This window comes from Octopus sinensis, linkage group LG1 (genome assembly GCF_006345805.1).
Source record: "Octopus sinensis linkage group LG1, ASM634580v1, whole genome shotgun sequence".
Lineage (NCBI taxonomy): Eukaryota > Metazoa > Mollusca > Cephalopoda > Octopoda > Octopodidae > Octopus > Octopus sinensis.
Window position 1 is genome coordinate 202,376,648 of NC_042997.1, and position 26,682 is coordinate 202,403,329.

General features: G+C 35.2%; 1 protein-coding gene across 5 annotated transcripts in view; it reads left to right on the forward strand.

Annotated features, from left to right (window-relative positions):
* Positions 1-26,682, forward strand: part of LOC115232327 (protocadherin Fat 4-like) — a 648,900-nt gene that overhangs the window by 533,116 nt on the left and 89,102 nt on the right. For all 5 annotated transcript variants that reach the window (XM_036508327.1, XM_036508328.1, XM_036508334.1 and 2 more), the window contains exons 10-12: positions 568-662; positions 20,121-20,687; positions 23,430-23,537. In XM_036508327.1, the coding sequence (XP_036364220.1) occupies positions 568-662; positions 20,121-20,687; positions 23,430-23,537 (770 nt within the window). The remainder of the gene's footprint in view (positions 1-567; positions 663-20,120; positions 20,688-23,429; positions 23,538-26,682) is intronic.

The window sequence follows — 26,682 nt, forward strand, 5'->3', positions numbered from 1 at the left end:
TGTGCATGCATATGGAGGGGTGAATATCAGATATAGTGTTGATAAATTTCACGAAGCATGGAGGTTTTAAAGGACGCAATGTCTCGGCAACTAACAGCTGATGCAGGTAGTTTGTTCCATGCATCAACAACTCTGAGTGTGAAAAAAATGTTTCCTAAAGTCATGGGAGCTGTGCTGTTTTCTGACTTATAATTACATCTCCTGAACTTTGGATTTAAAACTGGAATTTATGAAATAATCATTTACAGATATCTGAAGACTATTGAAGTTTATTATTATTATTATTTGGTTATTTATTATAGAAATGATTCATTTATCTTCCAGCATCGGCATAATTTAGTAAAGCATAACATGTTTAATTAAATGAAGCACAAAATTGTAATTTAGCATGTTTCTCTACATCACGACATATACTTATTAATTTAACGGATGCTGTTAATTGCATCATCATGATTTCCTGTGGATTTTTCAAAATTAATAAAAATATATGATTTAATTTCTTTTGAATTTTAATTTGTTTTCATTGTTTTAAACATATATAGATTTTGTTTTGTTTTGTTTTTACAGACAAAAAATTTTCCATCAATGAACAGGGCATGATTACAACTGCTTCCACATCAACTGTATTCCCTGCAGACAGAATTTACACTCTCAATATTGAGGTAAGTTTTGAATCAAATAATTATGTAATATATGTATATATGTGTGGAAGGTATGTGGCCCAGTGGTTAAGGTGTTGCTTTCATGATCACTAGAGCATAGGTTCGATTCCCAAACTGGATGCATGTCATGTTCTTGAGTAAAACACTTCGTTTCGCATTGCTCCAGTCCACTCTGCTGTAAGTGGATCACCCTGTGGTGGATTAGCCTTCCGATCAGGAAGAATGTTGGCTTGCTTACCTCACTTTTGAAGGGTGGCATCCTTCAAAAGTCAAAACAATGCAAAGCACATTGTCAACAGCAGTGTATAACAACATGCAATAGTCTGGTTGATATCATAATATATATATATATATATAATATATATATATATATATATATATATATATATATATATATATACATACATGTGTGTGTGTGTGTATGTTTGCATATATATATAAAATAGTCTGGTTGATATCATGATATATATATATATAGCTTCTAAGCTGAAGTGAAGACAGCATGTTTTTTGTCTATCTCCTTACCTTCTTGGAGGTTTTAGGTAAAATTATACTAATGTGTCCATCTGTTTTAATTTAATTTAATTCTATGTATTTATGCAGCTGAGGATTGCTCTGCATTTAAATTGATGTAATGGTTTCATTGTTCAATTAAATGGAGTCGCTTAAAACGCTCGTACTGCATTACCTCTGGATATCCTGTTGCTTATTTTGGTGTGTCTGTATATATATATATATACATATAGTTGATTCGAGGAAGTCATCTCCTCATTAGGTATTATATAATCCAAGATATTCCACTGGTTTAATCCCTATCATATAATGCAAAAGTCATTTTGGTGTATGTTCAGGATTATTGAAATTATCAATATTGGAGGGAAAACAAGAAGAAAATGGAGAAGAAATGGACATAGGTAATAATTTATTTGTATGTTACAAAAAGATGACACTTTTAAAAAAAAAACATAACAGTACATATAAATTGACTGACAGGTTGAAGGCTCAAAAAATAAATTAAGATAAAATATCTATTTTTATTTTTTATTTTTTATTCTAATTTATTTTTTGAGCTTTCAACCTGTCATTCAATTTATATGTACTGTTATGTTCTTTAAAAAAAATCCGTCATCTTTTTGTAACATAAATATAAATTATTACTTACATCCATTTCTTCTCTATTTTCTTCTTCTTGTTTTCCACCCAGTATATTTGCCAGTGCTGCCTGACTGACTCCTGTGCCAGCGGCATGTAAAAAGCACCATTCAAGCATGGTCAAAGCCAGTACCACCTAACTAGCGCCTGGGCCAGCGGCATGTAAAAAGCACCATTCAAGCATGGTCAAAGCCAGTGCCACCTAACTAGCGCCTGGGCCAGCGGCATGTAAAAAGCACCATTCAAGCATGGTCAAAGCCAGTGCCACCTAACTAGCACCTGGGCCAGCGGCATGTAAAAAGCACCATTCAAGCATGGTCAAAGCCAGTGCCACCTAACTAGCGCCTGGGCCAGCGGCATGTAAAAAGCACCATTCAAGCATGGTCAAAGCCAGTGCCACCTAACTAGCGCCTGGGCCAGCGGCATGTAAAAAGCACCATTCAAGCATGGTCAAAGCCAGTGCCACCTAACTAGCGCCTGGGCCAGCGGCATGTAAAAAGCACCATTCAAGCATGGTCAAAGCCAGTGCCACCTAACTAGCGCCTGGGCCAGCGGCATGTAAAAAGCACCATTCAAGCATGGTCAAAGCCAGTGCCACCTAACTAGCGCCTGGGCCAGCGGCATGTAAAAAGCACTATACAAGCATGGTCAAACCCAGTGCCACCTAACTAGCGCCTGGGCCAGCGGCATGTAAAAAGCACTATACAAGCATGGTCAAAGCCAGTGCCACCTAACTAGCACCTGGGCTAGTGGCATGTAAAAGGCACCATTCAAGCATGGTCGAAGCCAGTGCAGCCTGACTAGCGCCTGTGCCAGTGGCATGTAAAAGGCACCATTCAAGCATGGTCGAAGCCAGTGCCACCTGACTAGCGCCTGTGCCATAGACATGTAAAAGGCACCATTCAAGCATGGTTGAAGCCAGTGCCGCCTGACTAGTGCCTGTGCCAGTGGCATGTAAAAGGCACCATTCAAGCATGGTCGAAGCCAGTGCCACCTGACTAGCGCCTGTGCCATAGACATGTAAAAAGCACCCACTACACTCTCCATTTGCTTTTGCCAAATGTCCTCAAATGCTTCAAAACATCATTGATCATCCTCTGACAATTCTCATGCACAAGCTGATAAATTTTCTCCACATTTCTGGGGGTGATACTCATGGCTGGTCTTCCAGATTGCTCATCATCTTCCAGGGATGTCCTTCCAGTTTTGAAGTGCCACTTGAAACATTGCGTATGAGCCAGTGCCTTCTTGCCGTAAACTTGCCGAAGCATACGCAATGTCTCTGTAGCAGACTTCCCAAGTTTAAGGCAAAATTTTGCATTGGCTCTTTATCCCAACTTCCTCTCCATGACCAACATTGCAGACTACAGAATACATGTGATCACAAAAAACACAAATTTCACAACTTGTGAAATAAACACAGGAATTCCACATGACACACTTACCACATGAAGGTCACTGTTAGTTCTCACTGCACATGCAACCATGTGCTGCCATCTGTTGGTGCGCTACAGAACTAGTTTGGGAACTTTTTGATGCCACCTTGTATTTTTATTGACCCTGAAAGAATGAAAAGCAAAAGTGACCTTGGCAAAATTTGAACTCAGAACACAGAGACAGACAAAATACCACTAAAGCATGCTAACAATTCTTATTTCTTTTACTACCCACAAGGGGCTAAACACAGAGGGGACAAACAAGTACAGACAAATGGATTAAGTCAATTATATCTACCCCAAAAGGATGAAAGGCAAAGTCGACCTCGGCGGAATTTGAACTCAGAACATAGCGGCAGACGAAATACTGCTAAGCATTTCGCCCGGTGTGCTAACAATTCTGCCAGCTTGCCACCTCAAAACAAAAATTAAAATATAATAATAAATATAACTTTTATTGATGTCGGTGAGAGAGATAAGTAGTTTCAAGAAGTTATCATATTGTTTATTTTTGAAAGTTTTGTAGCAGAAATATGGCAAATTGAGAATTGTAGACCTTTGATAAGAAAGCAAACATTGTATACATACATTAATTTAATAGTATTAGACAAGAAGAAGAAGAAAAGCAAGAAGGATATTAAAATCTATGATTCTTGACTACAAACATTTACTTTGTAGATTTAAATGACACCCAGTATTGACAATTTTATAACTTTAAAGTTCCCTGACATAATAATTATTGTAAACAAAATATTCATGTCATTGACATTGTGTAAACATCAAATATAAGTTGAACAAGAAAACTTTTGGAAGAGGCCGTTTAAAAGTTTGTTCTTTACTGTTGTTTGTTTGGTTTTTTTAGTGTCTTTAAATATTGCTTTTACATATAACCATGTAATTCTAAATGTTTAAGGATGTGTGTTTGTATGTGTGTGCATGTATATGTGTGTCTGTACACACACACTCGCATGTGTGTGTATAATATATATATATATACATATATACATACATACATACATATATACATACCTACATACATATATATATATATATATATATATATATATAATTTAACATGTATCCATGTTATTCAAAAATTCTATTCTCTCACACAGATATATAACATAACATATAACCGTGTAATTCTAAATTTTTACTTCGTGTGTGTGTGTGTGTGTGTGTGAAGGCACATGGTTTTGTGGTTAGGATATTTGGCTCGTGATCATAAGCTCATGAGTTCAAATTCCAGGGTAGACAATGTATGCAATGGAAGGCTATATGTGTTTCAGCAAGTCTCTGCACTACCACATATGGCTCTAGTAACACAGGAATGGATGGCTGAAAATTTTCATGATCACATAACCCCTAACATGTGGCCTCCTAATTCCCCATATCTCAATTCATTGGACTATTACCTGTGGTGCGTTGTTGAGAGATAGAGGTCAATGAACATGCCCATAACACCAAAGATTCTTTGGAAGTTGCCATAGTCAGAATAATGTCCAAAATGAACCAGGGCCACTTGATTCGAGAATGTAGATGATTTAGATTTCATATAGAAGCAGTTATTGAAGTTGAAGGTGGCTTTGTTGAATAACATTACAGAAAAGGTTTATTTTTATCTTCATAGCACTGTTTGATAAATAAAGATATTATATATCTGGTTTTTTTATAACCATAAATCTGTCCTCAAATATCTTATGCACCCCGTGTGTGTATATATATATATATATATATATTTTACTTGTTTCAATCATTTGACTGCAGCCATGCTGGAGCACTACCTTGAGGGGTTTTAGTCAAACAAATCATCCTTAGGTCTTATTCTTTGTAAGCACTTACTCTATCAATTTCTTTTGCTGAACTGCTAAGTTACAGGGATGTAAACACACCAACACTGGTTGTCGAACAGTGATGGGTGACAAACACACACATAAATATATATACATGTATGTACAATGGGCTTCTTTCAGTTTCCAACTGCCAAATCCACTCACGTGGCTTTGGGTGGCCCAAGGCTATAGTAGAAGACACTTGTCCAAGGTACCATGCAGTGAGACTGAACTTGGAACCATGTGGTTGGGAAGCAAGCTTCTTACCACACAGCCGTGCCTGTGTCTGTGACCTTATGATCATGAGCCGAATATCCTAAATATATATAAATATATAACTGGTACTTCATTGGTAATGAAGTTCTAGTTGATCCAATCAATGAAACAGCCTGCTCATGTAATTAACATGCAAGTGGCTGAGCACTCCACAGACCCATGTACCCTTAACTTAGTTCTCAGGGAGATTCAGCATGACACAGAATTTGACAAGGTCAGCCCTTTGAAATACAGGAACTATTCATTTTTGCCAGCTGAGTGAACTGGAGCAGTGTGAAATAAAGTGTCTTGCTCAAGGACACAACATACCACTGGAATTTGAATAACAGCATACCACTTCATTTCCTGAGTAAGCTGAGGGTCTGCCATTATTATTTTCTAAAACAAAGATTATACAGAGTTAGCAAAAAATGCAGCAATGATCCAAAAATGGTATGACCTCAAATACCTTACACACTCTGTATGTATATATATATATATATATATATATATATGCTCTCACATATGCACATACACCATTCAAAGAATTATTGACTTAATCTAAGAAATTTCCTAATCTGCTCATCAATTATTCACATCTACAGAAATTAGCAAGAATTGTGGGAACAAAATCTATGATCATACAAAATATAACTCCTGTTTAGTTTTGTTTTTTTTTAGGTTGGAGGTGGGTGGAGCCATTTAGTGAGAATTTATTATTTCACTGTGAAGTTCAACAATAGATTTAAAAATCAGTCCTTTTATCAATTCATATCAATAATTATTTTGAAAGTAAAGTGAAAAGAAACTAGAATTTTCACAGAAAATTTGATCATGTTTTAAACACATCACAAATATTGCCAAAGTTAACAATCGAAAAAGTTGAAATTCACAATCCATCAGTATTTTTGATAAATTATGGAAATAAACTTAGCAGAAAATGTGAAAAGACAATTTCATGTAGGTGTGTGTTCTACATTTATATTTAAAACTAAATTCATTGTGAAGGTTTTCTGCTGATATATATATATATAGTTTAGTATATCATAATGAACAATCTTTTAACAAATTCTCAAGTTTAGATATAATCTTATTTCAAAACATTCATACGTTTGAGATATGGTTTAATTTGGAAAATAAGCAAAGCTCAGCTTGTTTTTTTGTTGGTGGTAGTGTTTATGACTACAATGACTATATTATCTGCTTGACAGATAACACAAACTTTATAGAGAGAGATATGGAGATATCAGTGTAACCAAAATTAAATAATTATAACAAGTTCTTTCTCTCTCTTTCCTCTTCATCATCATCATCATTTTAACATCAGTTTTCCATGCTGGTATGGGTTGGATAGTTTGACAGGAGCTGGCAAGCCAGAGGGCTGCACCAGGCTTCAGTCACCTGTTTTGGCCTGGTTTCTTCAGCTGGGTGTCCTTCCTAACTCCAACCATTTTTACAGAGTGTACTGAGTGCATTTTTACATGGTGCCAGCATGGGTGCTTTTTTTATGTGGCACCAGCATGGGGACTTTTTATGTGATGCCAGTCAGAGTCTGCAAATTTTCTGTGTTAATGTAGTTGGGACAGGTTGTATTGAGTTACATGTGACCAGTAGCACTAGGAGTGACTTGATTTATGAGGGCTATATACTCAACTAAAACCCTTAATGCTGGTGCCCCAGCATGGCAGTGAGCCCAAGACAGAAAGCAATAATACGTAAAGAGAGAAAGAAAAAAGAATTGAAACAGTTTCTCTTTTATTCCATGTTTATAAATTGATTTAACATGTTCTTCCATTAAAATACTACATATTTACTGATCTTTATGCTTGACGCTGTTTCAAAAGATTCCTTAATGCTTGGAACAATGGCCTTTATTTATTTACTGTATTTGGTTGCTTGAAAATAGAAAATGACAATGTATGTCACAATACATATTGAAATTTCAAAAATAACCTCCTTTTTTCCCCCCCACTGACTTCCATTCTAAACTAAGACATAAATTTTAATGAGAAATGTTGAATCATGGAAGAGTTTTATTTAATATCTAAAAGCATATTCTTTGTCAAAGGGTTAAGAATAGGGTTTGTTTTGGGGTTTGTGTGTGTGTGCTAAAATTCTTCAGCGTCCTTTGATTGATAATATATATGTATATATCAACTTCTTGGTTCTTTTATGTTGCTTTTCTAATTAAAGATAGCAACCGTGTTTAGAACTCTGCAACCATTCACGTATGTCTGTGTGTCCAACTGAATCCATTAAGGTCTTTCTGAAGTCAATTGTTTTCTTTCATCCAAATTTAATTATCCTTTTGTTCAAGATCGACATAAATACTAGCGATTATGTCATTATATCGAAATAGCACTTCAAGTTTGCAGTCATATAGGTTTCTCAGCGAACATAAGTTGTTTTTATTTTTATTTCAATTTGTTTTATTTTACTTCTTGTTTCGCTAACTTTTACAACAAGATTGTTCACAAACAGTTTAAATATATAACACAAAGACACACACATACACACACACACACATGCATTCTTAAGATTAATCTCCAGCGCTATTGTGAATTGATCTCCTACGTTCTTTGGTCAATTGTAATTTATGAAGTACATTTAATTCTATAGTCAGCTGTTAACAGTTTTTTTTTTCTCTATATTCAAAGATTAACGAATTTATTGGCGAACACAATTCTATATTAAAGTATCTCTGGAGAAAATATAGTTGTAGTTATTTGTTTATTTTACTTTTTCTTCTCTTTCTCTTATTCACTCTCTCATTTCCATGTGTTTTTTTTAGTATTATTATTATTATTAATTAAGTGAAAACAGTGTCTTTAGCTTGAATTTCTCAATGGTGGGTGTTAATAGATAGTTGGTCATGCTTCAATGGTCTTTACATTGGATATTCCTTTAGTTTGCTTTTGAATTATATGGTTCTAGGTTCAATCCTACTGCATAGCATCTCAAGTAGATTTTCTTTAAAAAAATCAAATGGAAATTGTAGTTAAGATACCCGTACCGGTGACACGTAAAAAGCGCCATCTGACTGGTGTCCATGTCGGTGACACATAGAAACACCAGCCGATTGTGGCCATTTGCCAGCCTGCCCTGGCCACTGTGTCAGTGGCACGTAAAAAACACCCACTACACTCACGGAGTGGTTGGTGTTAGGAAGGGCATCCAGCTGTAGAAACACTGCCAAATCAGACCAGAGCCTGGTGCAGCTTCCATGGCTTACCAGAACCCAGTCGAACAGTCCTACCCATGCTAGTATGGAAAACAGACGTTAAATGATGATGATGATGAACCACAGATTATAAATCTATGTTTTGTGAGTGAAATTTGGTTGACAGAAACTGCAGGCACCTACTATATAAGAATACACACACACACACACACATATTTTATATCATCATCGTTGTTTTAACATCCTCCTGTTTGCATGGCTCAGATGGAACTTGTTGAGGTAAATTTTCTATTATCAGATCCTCTCCCTGACGCCAATCCTCACCAGTTTCCAAGCAAGGTAATATTCACCCATAGCCAGGCATGTAAGACTAGTTCATAACCATCATGTATCAACACATAGATGCACGCAAACACACACACATGCACACAACAGGCTACCAAGTTCACTCACAAAACTTTGGTTGGCCCAGGGTTATAAGAGAAGACACTTGCCCAAGGTCCTATACATTGGGATCAGACCCAAAACTATATCGTTAGAGAGCAAGCTTCTTTACCTTAGAACCATGTGTATGTCTATATAGGTGTGTGTGTGTATATATATATATATATGTGTGTGTGTGTGTATAAAAATCATTGGTACTGGTGTCACATAAAAAGCACCCAGTACGCTCTGTATAGCGGCTGAGTTTAAGAAGGGCATCCAGCTGTAGAAACCATGCTAAATCAGATTGCAGTTTGGTGCAGCTTACCAGTTCTGGTCAACCCATCCAACCTATGCCAGCATGGAAAACAGATGGTGATGTGTGTGTGTGTGTGATAACAGTGAAAGATGCACATAGGAATAAGAAAACTGGAAAAGCAATACATTGGAGCAAAAACCCCTTGTGGTATTTATTCCACCAGATTTGCACAGACACTCCCTTATCATTCAACCATCAGAAATACTGTGAACAAATGATTGGTTTGTTGCATTTATAGCATTGTTGTTGTTTTTATCTGGAAACCAAAAACCAATTATGCCATTGTTCAGTAAATGCTGGATATAAAATTAAAACAAATAATTATAATAGCCATGTATTAAATCATCTTACATTGAAGTCTAGACATTTATTGCTGATAATTTCCAGTATTCGCTTTTTTTTAAGTATAATTTTTTTTTTTCACTACTGTCTGTACGTTAGCGGTTACTGACATCAGCTTAGAAATAAGGTCTTAAAACTGAACTTAACAGCTCTGATGTCTTCTTTCACAGCCTGTAATGATCTGTTGGTTATCTTGGTGTCTCAATCAGAGGAATGACAAACCCAAAGCCAGTGACATCCATCTATGCTCTTCATGTGAAACTGACTGGTTTATATGAGGATCAAGGGAAGCTACTGACTATCATGAAAAACAACTTGAATCACTCAGTAACCTCCCTTAAGCTCTAATTTCCTCTTCACATGTCTGACACTTCTATGATAAACTTACTAACATGATTTCACAGATGATTGCAAGCAAAAGACACCTGTGGTATGAATGGTACCCTTTAATGAACAGAAATGTTGAATAAAAGTAGGAAAAATTACTCCAACAACTTCTAGTTATATAATTTTGGTTTGTCATGTCTTTATATAGGATGTAAATAGCAAAATAAGTTCATATAAGCTAGACCTGAAGATTGGCAATATAATCGTTTTAATATGGTATTGTATTTAGAGACATTCTATTTCAGCAATATTGTGGAATATGTTGTGAAACACGCGTAGTCTATATAATGTAAAGTATATGATTTAAAATAAGAATTGAAGGTATTAATTTTGATAATTTGGAATAAGAACTGTAGGTATTAATTTTGATAATTTTAATATTTAGGCCTATATGTACCTATTTTGGATAATGTCATTCAATGATGATTGAGTTGCTTGAGGGTGATTCTGTCTCTTAAATCTATCTATTTATATGTATATAATACAGTGAGTAATTCATTTTAGTACCACTAAATTGAACTTCACTCCCCTGTGGACTCAGAAATAACTTCCCTAATATTAATATATATATATATATAGATAAAAATTTGAGGATGCAATATCCCCATAAGGGACTATTAAAAACAATCCAGATACCAGCTGGGTTTAACCAAATATATTGATAGAAAGTTCCTCAATATATATGTATAAACAGTTTCATTGACTTTTCAATATATATATATATATATAGAACATAACATTTCAGTGTATTTTCCTTTTAATTTTTCTCTCCAATTCACCAAGTGGAAAAACATTTTGTTATTGAACCTTTTCAGTATCTGTGTGTGTGCATCTGCATGTATATATTTCTTTATTACTCACAAGGGGCTAAACATAGAGGGGACAAATAAGGACAGACAAAGGATCGAGTCAATTACATCAACCCCAGTACACAACTGGTACTTAATTTATTGACCCCAAAAGGATGAAAGGTAAAGTTGACCTCGGCGGAATTTGAACTCACAATGTAACGGCAGACGAAATACTGCTAATGTTGCCCTGCTCACTTAGCCAGCAGAGTGGCATCATTCAAAAGCTAAAACAATGCAAAGCACATTGTGACCAGCGATGTATAACAACATCCAATAGCCTGGTTGACCATGTGAGATACATGTGTGTGTGTATGTGTGATGGGCTTCTTCCATTTTCTGTCTCCTAAATTTCACTCACAAGGTGTTGGTCAGCCAATAAATATAGAAGACATCAGCTGATGATGTCCACACAGAAGTGAACTTCTTGACTGCACACCCCAGCCTGCACCTTAATAGAAGCAAAATCCTAGCTATTACTAAAATGTGTTTAATATTGGAGAAGGGTTAAAAAAACCATACATAGAAAAAACCTGGTTGACAGGCCTTTAATCAGAGTTCTTCCAGATAAAGGTTAGTTGACTTAAGATTAAACGTCAACAAGATGGAAGATCTAAGTGAGCTTATCTTTCACTTTTAGACTGAAATTATTTTTTAAAAAAAGGAAAAGAAAAATCCTATAGAATTGTTATTTAAATTATTGAGCTAAGAACAGATTCAGTAAATGATTTTGGTGAATTGTAATCCCAGTTTATCTGATTAGATCTTAAGCAAAATTCCATTTTTAGATTTACTGCTAAATCTAATTCTTTGAAAAAATCTTGGAGTAGGTTTCTGTCTTTGACAAGATTGCATCAAGACAAATGTTCTTGAATGAATTCTATATTAAGAAATTTGCAAGCTTTGATCTTGCCCTGATATCATGATAAAAATATACCTAATGTCTCTTACATTTCTTGCAACAAGCTAATGTGGTGTCTCTATGTTGTCTCTTGACTTGCTAGTAATAGCAGCCAAATCTCCATCAAATCACACTTCACCATCTTAGTAAAGTTGGATAATGTGTATGTGGCTTCACTTCACATGGGAAAAAAGCAGAATGGTCATATCTGAAATGTCTTTGAACATAGGTTTGATTTACCTAGGACTAAATAACAGCATCATCATCATCATCATCATCATTTAGCCTCCATTTTCCATGCTGGCATGGGTTGGACAGTTTGACAGAAGCTTGCAAGGCCAGGAACCACACCAAGTGCCACAGTCTGCTTTGGCATGGTTTCTACGGCTGGATGCCTTTCTTAACACCAAACACTTTACAGACTATACTGGGTGCCTTTTTTACATGACACCAGTGCTTTTTACTTGGCACCAACACCAGACAGTAGCAGCAGTAGTAGTATTCAAACTCCATGGCATTTCTGGTCAAACATGACTATGATCAAAGACTGGTGCCAGTTATGTCCATCCAGTTTTTTTAGGGACATCTAGGATGCTAGATTGTGATTTGAAGGCAATTTAGCTGATGTTTCTAGCAAGTCAGGCAAACATTTAGAGGCACCCACAATTCACCCTAGCAACACCATATGTTGCTGCCTCTAATTCTGTTTTATTTTGTGTGCTGTACATGTCTTTCCCTCTTTCATTGCTCTTTTTTTCGTACTTGAATTAATATGTCTGCTTACTGTCTCATCCTTTAACCTTTTCTGACAAGCTGTAGTGTGTCTGAGCCTTGTAAATAATAAGCTCATTATTATAATTATTTTATAAAGGTGGCAAGCTGGCAGGATTATTAGCATGCCAAACAAAATTCTTAAAGCAATTTGTTCCTATTTACATTCTGAGACTTTACCTTTCATCCTTTCGGGGTCGATAAATTAAGTTCCAGTGAAACACTGGGGTCGACGTAATCGACTCATCCTCTCCCTCAAAAGGGCTGCCCTTGTGGCAAAATTTGAAACCATTATTATTATTATTATTATTATTATTATTATATTATTATTATTATTATAATTATTATTATTTTCATGTACACACAACAGATTATACTATTGGGAAAAAAAATCCTAACATCAATTTACAACAAATAACCTTAGATGCCAAGAACTCTCCTAAGTATCTTAGCTGTCCCAATTAACACCATTTTCTGGAGCTGTACGTAACTGGGTTTTAAGCCTATTTCCTCTATCCATCTGTTCAGATCTTTAGGGATAGTTCCCTATGCACCTATAACTACTGGGATACAGTTTACCTGCACTTTTCATAGTCTCTGTAATTCAATAGCTTGGTCTATTATTATTATTATTATATTATTATTATTATTATTATTATTATTATTATTATTATTATTATTATTCATCCATCTTTGCATTCTGAGTTCAAATTCCGACTAGGTCAACTTTGCCTTTCATCCTTTCAGGGTTGATAAAATAATTACATTTTGAACACTGGGGGGTGGGGTCGATGTAATCGACTAACCCGCTCCCCTAAGCTTGCTGGCCTTGTGCCAAAATTTGAAACCATTATTATTATTATTATTATTATTAAAAATTTAAATTCTAAATTTAAAATTCCAGGAATGATAAGTTTTGTTGTTTTAAACTCGTGTTTCACTGGAATAACAGGTGGATTCGACAGTTGGTTGTTGCGGTAAATTAGTATTTATCTATTCAGTCCATCCACAAAATTGTCTGCTAAAATATACTGAAACATTTCTGACCTTTCATATTATCATTTGTCGAAGAGGCCCCTTGCTATCTGAGATGTTGGGTGTTCTTGACAAATGACAAAGGTCACATGATTAAATTATAAAGCCTGTTCTTGTAAATGTCTTTTGGGGTTTTTTCCTCCAATCATAAATGTTTTCCCTCTTGGTTCAATGGTTTGTTTATCCTGATGTTCACAAATAATCTAACATGATTTCTATAGTTTAAAAATTAAGATTTCATCCAACCCATGCCAGCATGGAGAACAGTCATTAAATGCTGATAAGGGTTTTTCTAATATTGGTTATAAATTTTGGCACAAGGCCAGCAACTTTGGAGGAGAGGTTAAGTCAATTACATCAACAGCAGTGCTCAGCTGGTACTTATTTTGTCAACACCAAAATGATGAAAGGCAAAGTCAACCTCGGCAGAATTTGAACTCAAAACAAAGATGGACGAAATGCTTCTCAGCATTTTGCATGGAATGCTAATTAATGATTCTGTCAATTTAGCATCTTAATAATAATAATAATAATAATAATTTCTCTGACATTGACACAAGGCCACACTCATTGTTACTTAATGTAGCAGACAAGCACTGGGGTAGCTTTATTATAATAATCCTTTCTACTAAATGCACAAGGCCTGAAATTTGGGGCAGAGGGGCTAGTCGATTACATCGACCCCAGTATTCCACTGGTACTTAATTTATTGACCACGAAAGGATGAAAGGCAAAGTCAACCTCAGTGGAATTTGAACTCAGAATGTAACAACAGATGAAATACTTATTTCTTTACTACCCACAAGGGGCTAAACACAGAGGGGACAAACAAGGACAGATAAACGGATTAAGTCGATTATATCGACCCCAGTGCGTAACTGGTACTTAATTTATCGTCCGCGAAAGGATGAAAGGCAAAGTCGACCTCGGTGGAATTTGAACTCAGAACGTAACGGCAGACGAAATACGGCTAAGCATTTCGCCTGGTGTGTTAACAATTCTGCCAGTTTGCCACCTTTGCTGCTTTCTTATAATAATAACCTCTGTAGAAGAAAAGCAAGTTGATCTTGTTGAAATTAGAACTCAGGAAGATGCAAGAATGGCTGTGTGGTTAATAAATTTGCTTTGCAACCATTTGGTTTTGGATTCAATCCCACTGCATAGCATCTTGGGAAAGTGTCTTCTATTATATTGCCAGTCCAACCAATGTATGAATGTTTTTGTTTTTTCTCTTATATGTCTACAGGCACAAGAGATATCAAATTTTGAAATATGGCCAGAGCTGTTGTTGGAATGGGGGTGAATTTATTTGTTGGTTTCCACCAAATCAGCTACTAAACACCAAAACTTTGGTGTGTTGATTCCTAGAGAAGCAAGACTTTCAAAATATGGTGACTGATACTAGGTATTTGTCTAATTGCATGTGTCTGGACAGCTTCCAATCAATTCACATTCTGGATAAACATCATGTCACAAAGTATTTTACTGATGCTCTAATTATTCTCCTAATCCACCATTCTATTGATTTTTTTTTTATATTGACAAAAATTAAGAAATCTGCTGGATAGAGTGTATTTGGTTAAATCAACCCCAGCGTCTAACCATTACTTAATACAAAACAAAAGCCAAATTGGTGCTTGTTGAACATTTTGGTCCAATACTCCTCCATGTCCAATTCAGTTAATTGTTTTTCATTATGTTCTGTACAAGAGAATATTTACATCTTGTCCGAAAATGTCTGATGAACAATCAAGATATATAATGATGAATTGAAGAAGTTTGTGGTATGGTGGAGAAAACTCCCATTCATCTGATCCCCAGTTTGCAGATAGGGGAATAGCTTGTAGATATATAGGTTAGCTGTGAATTCACAATAAGCAGTCCTGGACAAAATCAAGGGTTACCCTTTGGCAAGGCTTAGCATCTGTTACCCACCTTGGTCACAGTGAAATCCTGGGGCACTGAAATGAGTGGAAATGCTTCTATCATTAGAAAGAAGGATGGTAGTAGATAATGGAACGCAAAACATAAAATAAAATATTTTGTGTAGTAAAGATTGTTTGCCAACATAACATGGTAGTAATGGTTTAGGATGAATGTTGCTGTAATTTAGCCCCTGGAGACATTGTCTCCAGCTGGCTATATGACACAATCTGTGTCCTTATATTCTTGAACAAGGGAATCTAGCACCCCACTCAGCTCAAAACAATATCTGTATATCATGATTTCTGGGTTATTTCCCTTCATCAGCACAGAATAATTGTTTTGAGCTGAGTGGGGGTGCTAGATTCCCTTGTTCAAAAATATAAGGACACAGATTGTGTCGTACAGCCAGCTGGAGAAGATGTCTCCTGGGGCTAAATTACAGCAACATTCATCCTAAACCATTACTACCATGTTATGTTGGCAAACAATCTTTACTACAAAGTACTGTTGCCGAATATCTCTCTTTGTGAGATTTAAAAATAGTAATTTTCTAAAATATTTTGTCTTTAGATCTCTTCCCACTTTGCAAATCAAATTACACTTTTATGAATCTTGGTCTGGGAAACCCATCAGATTGACTGGCACTGCAATCAACTATAGCATCTGTAACAAGAAATTAGCAACCGAAAGACATTTTTCCAAGCAAACTCGACGAGATGATGTTGATGAAAGAAGTTTCATGGTTAATTTCTTTCTGACTCATCCAGCAACCATGCAGTGGCTCAATTCAGTCTAATGTTCATAATCTTAGCTTATGACATTTATCTTTTACCTTCTCCTTGTTTTCAGTAATTAGACTGTTGCCATACTAGGGCAGTGCCTTGAAGAATTTTTAGATGACCAAATCAACCCAAGTACTCATTTTTTTAAACCTGGCACTTATTCTATTGGTCTCTTTTGCTGAACTGTTAAGTTATAGGGATGTAAATACACCAACACCAACTGGCAGGTGGTGGGTAAGGGACAAATACAGACACAAAAACACACACACACAGCACATGTATATATATATATATATATATATATATATATATATAACTGTAAGATCCAAGGATCAAGGTACAGGAAGAAAGTGAGCTTTAAGCAATCTGTAGAAAATATTTAAAAAAACCCACCTTTCAGGAACTATAATGGTTTATGGTTTATTGGTGCAGAAGGTTGTGAATTTTTCCTGTATCGAAGTATGTATATGTATATATATATATATAGTCACCATGATAGATCATTAGCCACTACACACATTTTTTTCTCTCCTTGTTTTTTCTGTGTCCCTTTCTGTAGAAGAGCGTAGGCTCAAAACGTAAAAGACTTTTTCTATTCCTGAGCGTTATACTAATACATCTGTTTGTTTTGTACACCACCTGTCTTCGTCTTTTGTTTTTTTCGTAAACTCTCCCAATATACATATATATATATATATATATATTTACACATACATATATAGATATGATGGGCTTCTTTCAATTTCCACCTACCAAATCCACTCTGAAGGTTTTTATCAGCCTGGGGCCATAGAAGACACCAGCACAATGTGTCACACCATTGGACTGAAACTGGAACCGTGTGGTTGGGGAAGTAGACTTCTTGCCACATAGTCATGCCGGAACCTATTTAGTTCACAGAAATCAAATTTATGTACATTTCTCTTAGTTTAAAAATAAAATCTATATTTGCAAAAATTTCACCTATATGTGTATCTATGTGTGTGTGTGCACTTGTGTGTTTCTGAATGTGTCCATATACATCTGTATTAGGAAAGATTTTAGTTCTGTCAACTTACTCTTCAAGTTATTTCTACATTTTGTATTGGTAGGAGTGATTTCTTTCTGCTTTTATTTTTTGAATTAGTCTCTCTTATCTCCACCACCACCACCACCCCAACTCCCTTTCTGTGCAATCTTTAACAATATTATTGCAATTTATATTTTCCATACTGTTCCTATCTTGAAATATTTTAAGCAACACTCTGTTATTTACCCCCCAATGTAATTTGCATACATTACTATAACAGATATAGCGACCATTTCACACACGAAAGTGAAACAATAACCACACCTGGATTACTTTAGATTTCAGATTTGGTGTAAGGAAGAAGTCAGGGAGAGGCAGGGAAAAAAATCCCACTTAATGACCTAGGCTTCAGTAAAACAATTGATTTGAATTAACTACAGAACGCACCTAATTTAGATTCATAACATTTGAATGGTGAATTAACTTAGACTTGATTTTCTTTGTGTACACTGGAACTGTAGGTACCATATTGGTGATGGCAGTAGGATTATGTGACCTCAAGGAACTCTGCTTGGTGTCTAAAGACACCCCAATCACACTAACATGAAATCTGTAAAATCCAAATTAACATCTTTAATGTATTTCGTTTATGGATTTGGTTTGCAAGATTCTTTATATGAGTTCGTGTGTTGAAGCATATTCTATTGAGTCAAAACTATTGAAAAGGCTGCAAGACGCAAAGAAAATTTTAGGAAAATAAAAATAAGAAAAAAGTGGAAATTTTACCAGTGAGTGTGTTACACAATAAGGCACAAAAAGAAAATGACTTTCCCCAGACACAATAGAATCTTTAATGTAGTAAGCCAAATAAATTCTAATTAATGAAGATTACACTAGAAGGAAGAGAAAAAATATTTTTAGCATAATAATTCTTTTGCATTTTTGCTGCAGGCCAACAATTTTTTAAGGGGTGGGGTCAATGTAGTCATTGACCCCAGTATATGGCCAATACTTCATTGACCCTGAAAGGATGAAAGACAAAGTTGACCTCAGCAGAATTTGACGTCAATTTACGCTCTTTATGTAAATTGACCTTCTGGCTCTTTAAGCAGGGTGTAAAGAACCGGAAGAAAAACATTCTGTCACTGCACTAAAAATTCTGCCAGTTTGTCACCTTTATGTTTAATAATTAATTAATTCTTGATAATTAATTGTTGTTATGTAAGTTAGAGGAGACAACTTAGATGTTTTAATTAAATAACATTGATTTGTAAATTGAATGGAAGTATACAGTGTGGAGTAAATGTGGTCTTTAGTGAATATGGATGACAACTTTGAACATATTTTAGTCTTATTAAATCTCCTCAACATAGCATAATTTGTACAGGCACTTGCCACCTCTTGAGATGACTGAGAGATATAAATATTGAGTGGATAAATACTGAGTCTGTTGTGTATGACTACGAGGAGATTGTCATGGCATACTTCTGTTTTCTTGCCCCATTCTGCCTCTATAGTTTTGATCGTTCACTGGTTTCAGTCATTAGACTGCAGCCATGCTGGAGCACAGCTTTGAAAAATTTTAGTTGATTGAATTAACCCCAGTATATATTTTTAAGCCTAGTAATTATTCTATTGGACTCTTTTGCTAAACTGTTAAGTCATGGGGACATAAACACACCAACACCAGTTGTCAAACAGTGGTGAGGGGACAAACAAAGATACACATTTAAATATATAGAAGATATTTGCCCAAAGTGCCACACAGTGGGACTGAACCTGGAACCATATGGTTGGGAAGCAAGCTTCTTTCCACAGTCCCCAGCACAGACAAAATACAGACCTGAAATAAGTAGTAAGGGGCCAAGTGATCTAATCTTCTACAACCATCACCCAGATTTGAGGTTCTGTAACCATGTTAAAAATCAATATTCTTTCTTTGGATTAATTTTCTTTCTTGTGGTGATTCCTTCTAATTTATTTTGGTGAAGTTTCACACAGCTAAATCTTTCAGCAAAGTATTACCATTATGACTTCACATTTTCTTTCCTCAAAATGCTTCTAGCCTAAAATTTGCTCTAATTGTCAGATCAGCCCTGATCAAGTGTTCTAAGTACAAGAATCTGCTTGTTTTCCTCTGAGCAGGGAACCCAAGACTTCATTATCAAATGTGCCCATCTTTAAGATGGTAAGGTGTAAATTGATGATTTAGCTGTTATTTCTAGCAGGTCAAGAATTCCTGTGGTCACAGGTCTGCTCATTTGAACAATAACAGCAAACTATTGCTAGCTACATGTTTAAATTGGGAGTTCTGTGACTGTGTAAAAATGTGACAACTGCTTCTCTAATCAGCTTTAGATTTTTACTTCATTAATTGTAAAGTCTCATCATAGTATTCAAAAAGCATTATACGGAGGTGACAGGGATAAGCGGTGATGTGTATAAATACAAGCCTGTTACCAGTTCAGGTATGCTTGAAGCATGTTTGAACCTGTAAGAAAGCCATTCACTGTTCTTTGTCATGGAGAAATTTTTTCGTTTTAGGCAAATAGGTGTAAATACACCAAGGTAGTTCACTGCATTCCCTAACCAGACTCTGGGATGCATGTGTTTCAGAGTCGTTATCTCCTCTTCAGTAACAGACACCAAAACAGCTGATGTTATATGCTTAGACAAAAGACAGATCCCTCTTATGATATTCCTGTCATCGTTCAATGTGGTGTTCCAAAAGTTCTCTATTGTCTGATGACTGGTTACATAAAACAGATATTCTATGCAGTACACTATTATAGATCCATTTCAGCTTAAATATATCCCATTCTTTATTTGATATCTTTTATTTCTTTTTCTTTCCTTTAGGTGAAAGATAGTGGTCACAAACCGAAGAAAGGAACGTCCAAAGTGACCGTAATGGTCAGTAACATGATGTGTGAAACGCCACTGTTTAACCAGGAGTTCTATTTTTTCTACCTCTCCCATAGTCCAGTTCCAGCTGACCACCCTCTTGGTTATATTGGATATGAGAAAAATGGATTTGATTCGATATCTGTCGATATGGAGAAATCTTCTGTGAAGGAGTTCTTTGTTTTTGACGAACCGTTTGGCAAAAAAGTATTGTTAAAGAGCAAGAGGGAGATTTCGTTCAATGAAGTCCTTACGTCTCTGTCAGCGTTTCTAGTCACCCATAACCTGTTGCGTTTCTCCATCTTGATTTGCTCTTCGACTTCGGTACATTGCGCACGTAGCAGCATCTTTTTATCTTTGGAGCAGGTCAACAAGTTTGGGGACCAGACAAAAACAGTTAATATTTCCGAGAACAATTCACCAAATGCTGTAGTTATTAATACAGGGCATTTCATGGGGAAACCAAATAGCATATACAGATTCGTTGAAAAATATCCAGATTTCAACATTCACCCAATAACGGTAAGTACATTTTTGTTTAAATTTACCAATCTAGTTACATAGCATCTCAGTAAAAAAAAAAAAAACTCTTCGTTATCTATCAACAAAGCATCTTTATCTTTGTTATCTATTCGCAAAACACTTTTATCATCATTATATGTCAACAAATTCACATCTGTTTTCGTTATCTGTCTATAAAACACATCTTTGTGACTATGTTTGTATGTTAACTGGCTGATTATTTGTGTTAATAAGTTTCATTTTTGTAAGAAGAATCATAACAGTGATTATGAAATGTTTTACTGGATTTTAACTTTATAAACAAATTTAAATGGATAAATGATCAGGTTTGGTTTTGTTGAGACAAACCTGTTATATGGAAATAAGATGTGTATGATTAGAACCAAAGGATATATAGAAACAAAAGTTCCAATTTCATTGGTTTAAGAGGCAACAAATAGGAATACTAAAACAACAAATTAAATTGAAGTTTTATCTATATATATATATATATATATATATATATATAACTTATAAAACAAGGGCAAAAGAAAAAATTCTAATGCCAAATATGCCAAAAATAGACAAATTGTCAATAACCATTATAATTTATCACTATTAACATGCGTCTCAAAACTAGCCGACAGAAATTTCTAAAAAATTCCGTTATTACCGTATTGGTCCCAATTTCAGAGTTAATTCATAAGAAATTTCTCCTATTGGCATTAGAATTTTTTCTTTTGTCCTTGTTTTATAAGTTATTTATAAATTTAACCTTTAAAGGTATTTTTTAATATGCTGGCCATTGATATAATTTTTTTCGAAAAATTGTGTCCTATATTAGATATAAATTTAATAGTGTTCACTTCCGGACTCTCTCATTTGGGGTACTTAGGTCTGCTCATGATTTAGTGCTTGCTTTTTCCATGGGTATGAGTATTTCATTTATGTCTTACCAGAATCGAAATCGATCAATGAAAATCGATCAATGGAAATTGCAGATGTGTTACCAGTGCCGGTGGCATGTAAGAGAACCTTCCGTTTTGCGACCGTTGCCAGCACCGCCCCGTTTCGTGTCCGTTGTCAGCCTCGCCTGGCCCTCGTGCTGGTGGCACATAAAAAGAACCATCCGTTCGTGGCCGTTTGCCAGCTCTGTCTGGCACCTGTGCGGGTGGCACGTAAAAAGCACCCACTACACTCTCGGAGTGGTTGGCGTTAGGAAATGCATCCAGCCGTAGAAACACTGCCAGATTTGACTGGGCCTGATGAAGCCTTCTGGCTTCACAGACCCCAGTAGAACCGTCCAACCCATGCTAGCATGGAAAACGGACGCTAAACGATGATGATGATGATGTATTTATCACTGACGAGGAGAAAATTCTTATGAATTAACTCTGAAATTGGAACCAATACAGTAATAACGGAATTTTTTAGAAATTTCTGTCAGCTAGTTTCGAGACGCATGTTAATAGTGATAAATTATAATGGTTATTGACGATTTGTCTATATTTGGCATTAGAATTTTTTCTTTTGATCTTGTTTTATAAGTTATTTATAAATTTAACCTTTAAAGCTATTTTTTAATATGCTGGCCATTGATAAAAAATTTTTTCGAAAAATTGTATCCTATATTAGATATATATATTTATATATTACTTATTTACTGTGACAATGTAAACTATGTTGAGGTAACAAAGACCAGAAGATTAGCTAAGCTTCTCTGTGATCATCATTTTTTGTGTAAAAAACCTCAACTTGTTATGAAACATTTGTAGTCTGTATTTTACCTGTTCCACTCCTTTGCTTTTTGATTTTCATTCACATTCTTAGTGCACTACTTACTAAATTGTGAGTTGTGTGGAGACTGTCAGCTCATTGAAATTCCCTTTAACTTCAATATGGGAAGTAGTATATAACTTGCAATACTAATAAATATATTTTATCATATATTGTCCAATTTCTGCCATTTATACCAGCCGCCTGAATGGTTGAAGCTTATTAACTTTGCTACACTTAGTATAACGGTGTGGGTACTAGTGCCACATAAAAAGCATACAGCACATGCTGTAGAGTGGTTGGCACTAGGAAGGGCATTCAGCTATAGAAACCAGGCTAAACAAACTATGGGACCTGGTGCAGCCCCTGGCCTTGCCAGTTCCCGTCAGGCCATCCAACACATGCCAGCATGGAAAACAGATATTAGATTTTGATGATGATGCTGATGATATTTATATATATATATCATGCCAAATCAGGCTGAAGTCTGGTGCAGCCTTCCAGCTTACCAACCCTGTCAGACTGTTCAACCCGTGCCAGTATGGACAACATATGCTAAATGATGATGCTGATGATGATGATATCAATATATCAAATGTGTGTGTGTGTATGTGTTGTTTATTTTTTTTTTTTTTCAATAGCTTTTGGATATTTTTGTAAAATTTTTGAGCTGCCAGCTATTTTTGTTAACCTGATTGTTAATTCATTTCAGTTGCAATTTCTTCCTTTTCAGATATAGAAAAGACAACATTTTTAACCCTATGAGGGCTTAACTGATTTTCTTTTTCTGTAAATCCTGAAGAAACTTCAAAATGTTATTGTTGTCAAAGTGGCACTAACATTTCCAAAATTCCAGTCTTCTGTATTATTAATGAAATTAGAAGTAAATAAAATAGAAGAGATCCAATATATGTGAAAAATTAAATATTTTGAAGAACGACTTTTTACAACATTTAGTAACTTGTATTTACTTTCACTTTTGAACAGGGTGTCATAACTACAAATAGAAGTTTTGATCGGGAAGCTGGCGATCGCCGGTTTATTATAAGAGTTGAAGCCATTAGTGATGCTGAAGATTCTTGCCGCAATATTGAGGTTTGCATTAATTTTCTTGTTTCTATAAAATTTATTAATTAATTAACAAATATTCTACTTACATTCTTCCAATTATATTTATTAGTTCCTGTTATTCTTACCAATATTTCAACAATTTCATATATTATATATTAGTGATTCTATTTAGTTTGCAGCTGCAGAGACATTAACCAATTGGTTAATGGCACCACAGAAAATTGGAATTGTGACTTTCCCAGTTAAATTATTGATTTGATATGAGTGAAAAGATACAGTGCCTCAACTAAGAATCAAAATGCCCAAACAAAAAGACCCCTATGTTGGCAGTAAGGTGTAAATATCGCAGGGCCAGTTTGTATAACGCCTTAAAGGCTTAGTGTACTTGTACTAAACATTCCTATCTTCTTGATGAGAAATTCTAAATGAAAGCTAGAATAAAATCACAGATGGAATAGCTCAGAAACAGAAGAAATTATGTTGGTATGAGTGAAAGCAACTTTAAAAACTATGATCTGAATTACTAATCTAGTTTCAGGAATGAGGAAAAGAGAAATGCCACAGACTTATGCACTTATTTCTGTAGTTGGAGGAATGATGTATTGACAGTTATGGCATTAACTGTTTAATGATTGATCATAGAACACCATTCATCATCATCATCATTTAACGTCCGCTTTCCATGCTAGCATGGGTTGGACGATTTTGACTGAAGGCTGACGAGCCAGATGGCTGCACCAGGCTCCAATTTTGATCTGGCAGAGTTTCTACAGCTGGATGCTCTTCCTAACGCCAACCACTCCAATAGTCTAGTGGGTGCTTTTTACGTTCCACTGGCACGGGGGCCAGTCAGGCAGTACTGGCAATGACCTCACTCGAATCTTTTTACACATGCCAGTGAGGCGACGTTGGTAACGATCACGTTCGAATGGTGCCCTTGTACGTGCCACGGGTACGGAAGCCAGTTGGATGCTCTGGCAACGATCACACTCGGATGGTGCTCTTGGCACCCTACTAGCACAGGCATAAGTGCCAGTAAGGCGATGCTGGTAACGATCATACTTGAATAACCATTATTTAAATAAAACAAAACAAAGCCATATATGTATGGTTGAGAAATCCATCATATTAACAAGACTAACTCTTACTTGAGAGAGAAAGATACGGGTGATGTCAATGGTACAAGCCATGACAGAGAAGTAGAACTGGACTGAGGTACCAGGTTTGGAGAAAAAAGAGCAGCTGAATGTTGGCAGCACATTGTCCTGAATCTCTGAATACTGATGAAAAAAATGTTAACATTGGACATGTTTATTAGTTGATCGTTAATACAATCTCTGAGGATTGCTTATTGTTGTAAGAAACTTGAAGTTATGCAAATTTAGTCAACTTTAACAATTAATAGTGGCTGAATGGTTAGGGCATTCAGCTCACGATTGCAAGGTTGGGAGTTCAATTCCCGGTGACGCATTGTCTCCTTTAGCAAGACACTTTATTTCACATTGCTCCAGTCCACTCAGCTGGCAAAAATGAGTTGTACTTGTATTTCAAAGGGCTGGCCTTATCACACTCTTTGTCACGCTGAATCTCCCTGAGAACTACATTAGGGGTACATGTGTCGGTGGATTGCTCAGTCACTTGCATGTTAATTTCACAAGTAAGCTGTTCCATTGATCGTATCAGCTGGGACCCTCGACATCGTAACCGACAGAGTGTTCCTATATATATATATATATAAAGTTAATCCAAACAAGAAAACAGAAAAAAACACAACAACGCGAGGACCTGGAACAAATATAGTATTATTGGACGCTCAGGAAAGAAAGGAAGAAGGAGGGTTTAACATTTTGAGCGGAGCTCTTTGTCGGAAACATAGAAGGAAAGATCCCGAGAAGGGAAGACAGAGGAAAAAAAATCGCCAACAGTACACACGAGGTCGAAATGTTAGCATTGGACATATTTATTATCATCATCTACGGAGATATACTTACATAGCAAGTGACCTGATCTGAAATTGTGTGCTTAAACAAAAACAATAGCAGTGTGGAAGGTATTTATAAGACATTTAAAAACACACAAAAACCGTTAGATTTACTTCAGCATTGAAATTTAATTTGTTAAAATACTTTTGTCACTTTGAAACCGTGACCTGTTCACTGACAAAATTCTGTGCTGCACAGAATTTTGTCAGTGAACAGGTCGCGGTTTCAAAGTGATGAAAGTATTTAAATGTTGAAGTGAATCTAATGGCTTTTGTGTGTTTTTAAATGGCTTATAAACACCTTCCACGCTGCAATTATATATATATTCTCTTGAATTTATTTTCTTTTGCAGAATTCAAGCCAGTCACTTACAAAGTGACAAGACTTTCTTTGATGAAGTCATGACAGCACTTTGGGGTTTGTGTATATGCGAATTGCTTGGTGTTCGCATATATGTATTTGTGTGTGTGAGGATGAACTTGCTGTCGTGCATACATGTGTATGCGTGAGCGTGTGTGTGTGTATGTATGTATGTATGTGTTGGCTGTAGTCAATTGACTGAAACAAGTAAAAGAATATACCTATACATATATAGAGACTTATATTGTGTGTGTATATATATGTATGTATATATATATTTATGTATATATATATGGATATATATATATATATATATATATATATATATATATGTATATATATGTATGTATATATATAGATAATATATGTATGTATATATATATATAATATATATGTATATATTTATGTATATATATATATCGACATACATATGTATATACATTCATATATATATATATATATACATATGTACATACATTCATCTATATTTATATGTAAGCATGTGTATGTATACATATGTGTATATATATATATATATATATAGTATATATATATATATTATATATGTATATATTTATGTATATATATATATATCGACATACATATGTATATACATTCATATATATATATATATACATATGTATATACATTCATCTATATTTATATGTAAGCATGTGTATGTATACATATGTGTGTGTGTATATATATATATATATATACATATACATGTGTGTGTATGTATATATATATATGTGTGTGTGTGTGTGTGTGTGTGTATTCTTTCCTCTATTATTCACATATATAATAAGTGTTGAGGATTTGATGTT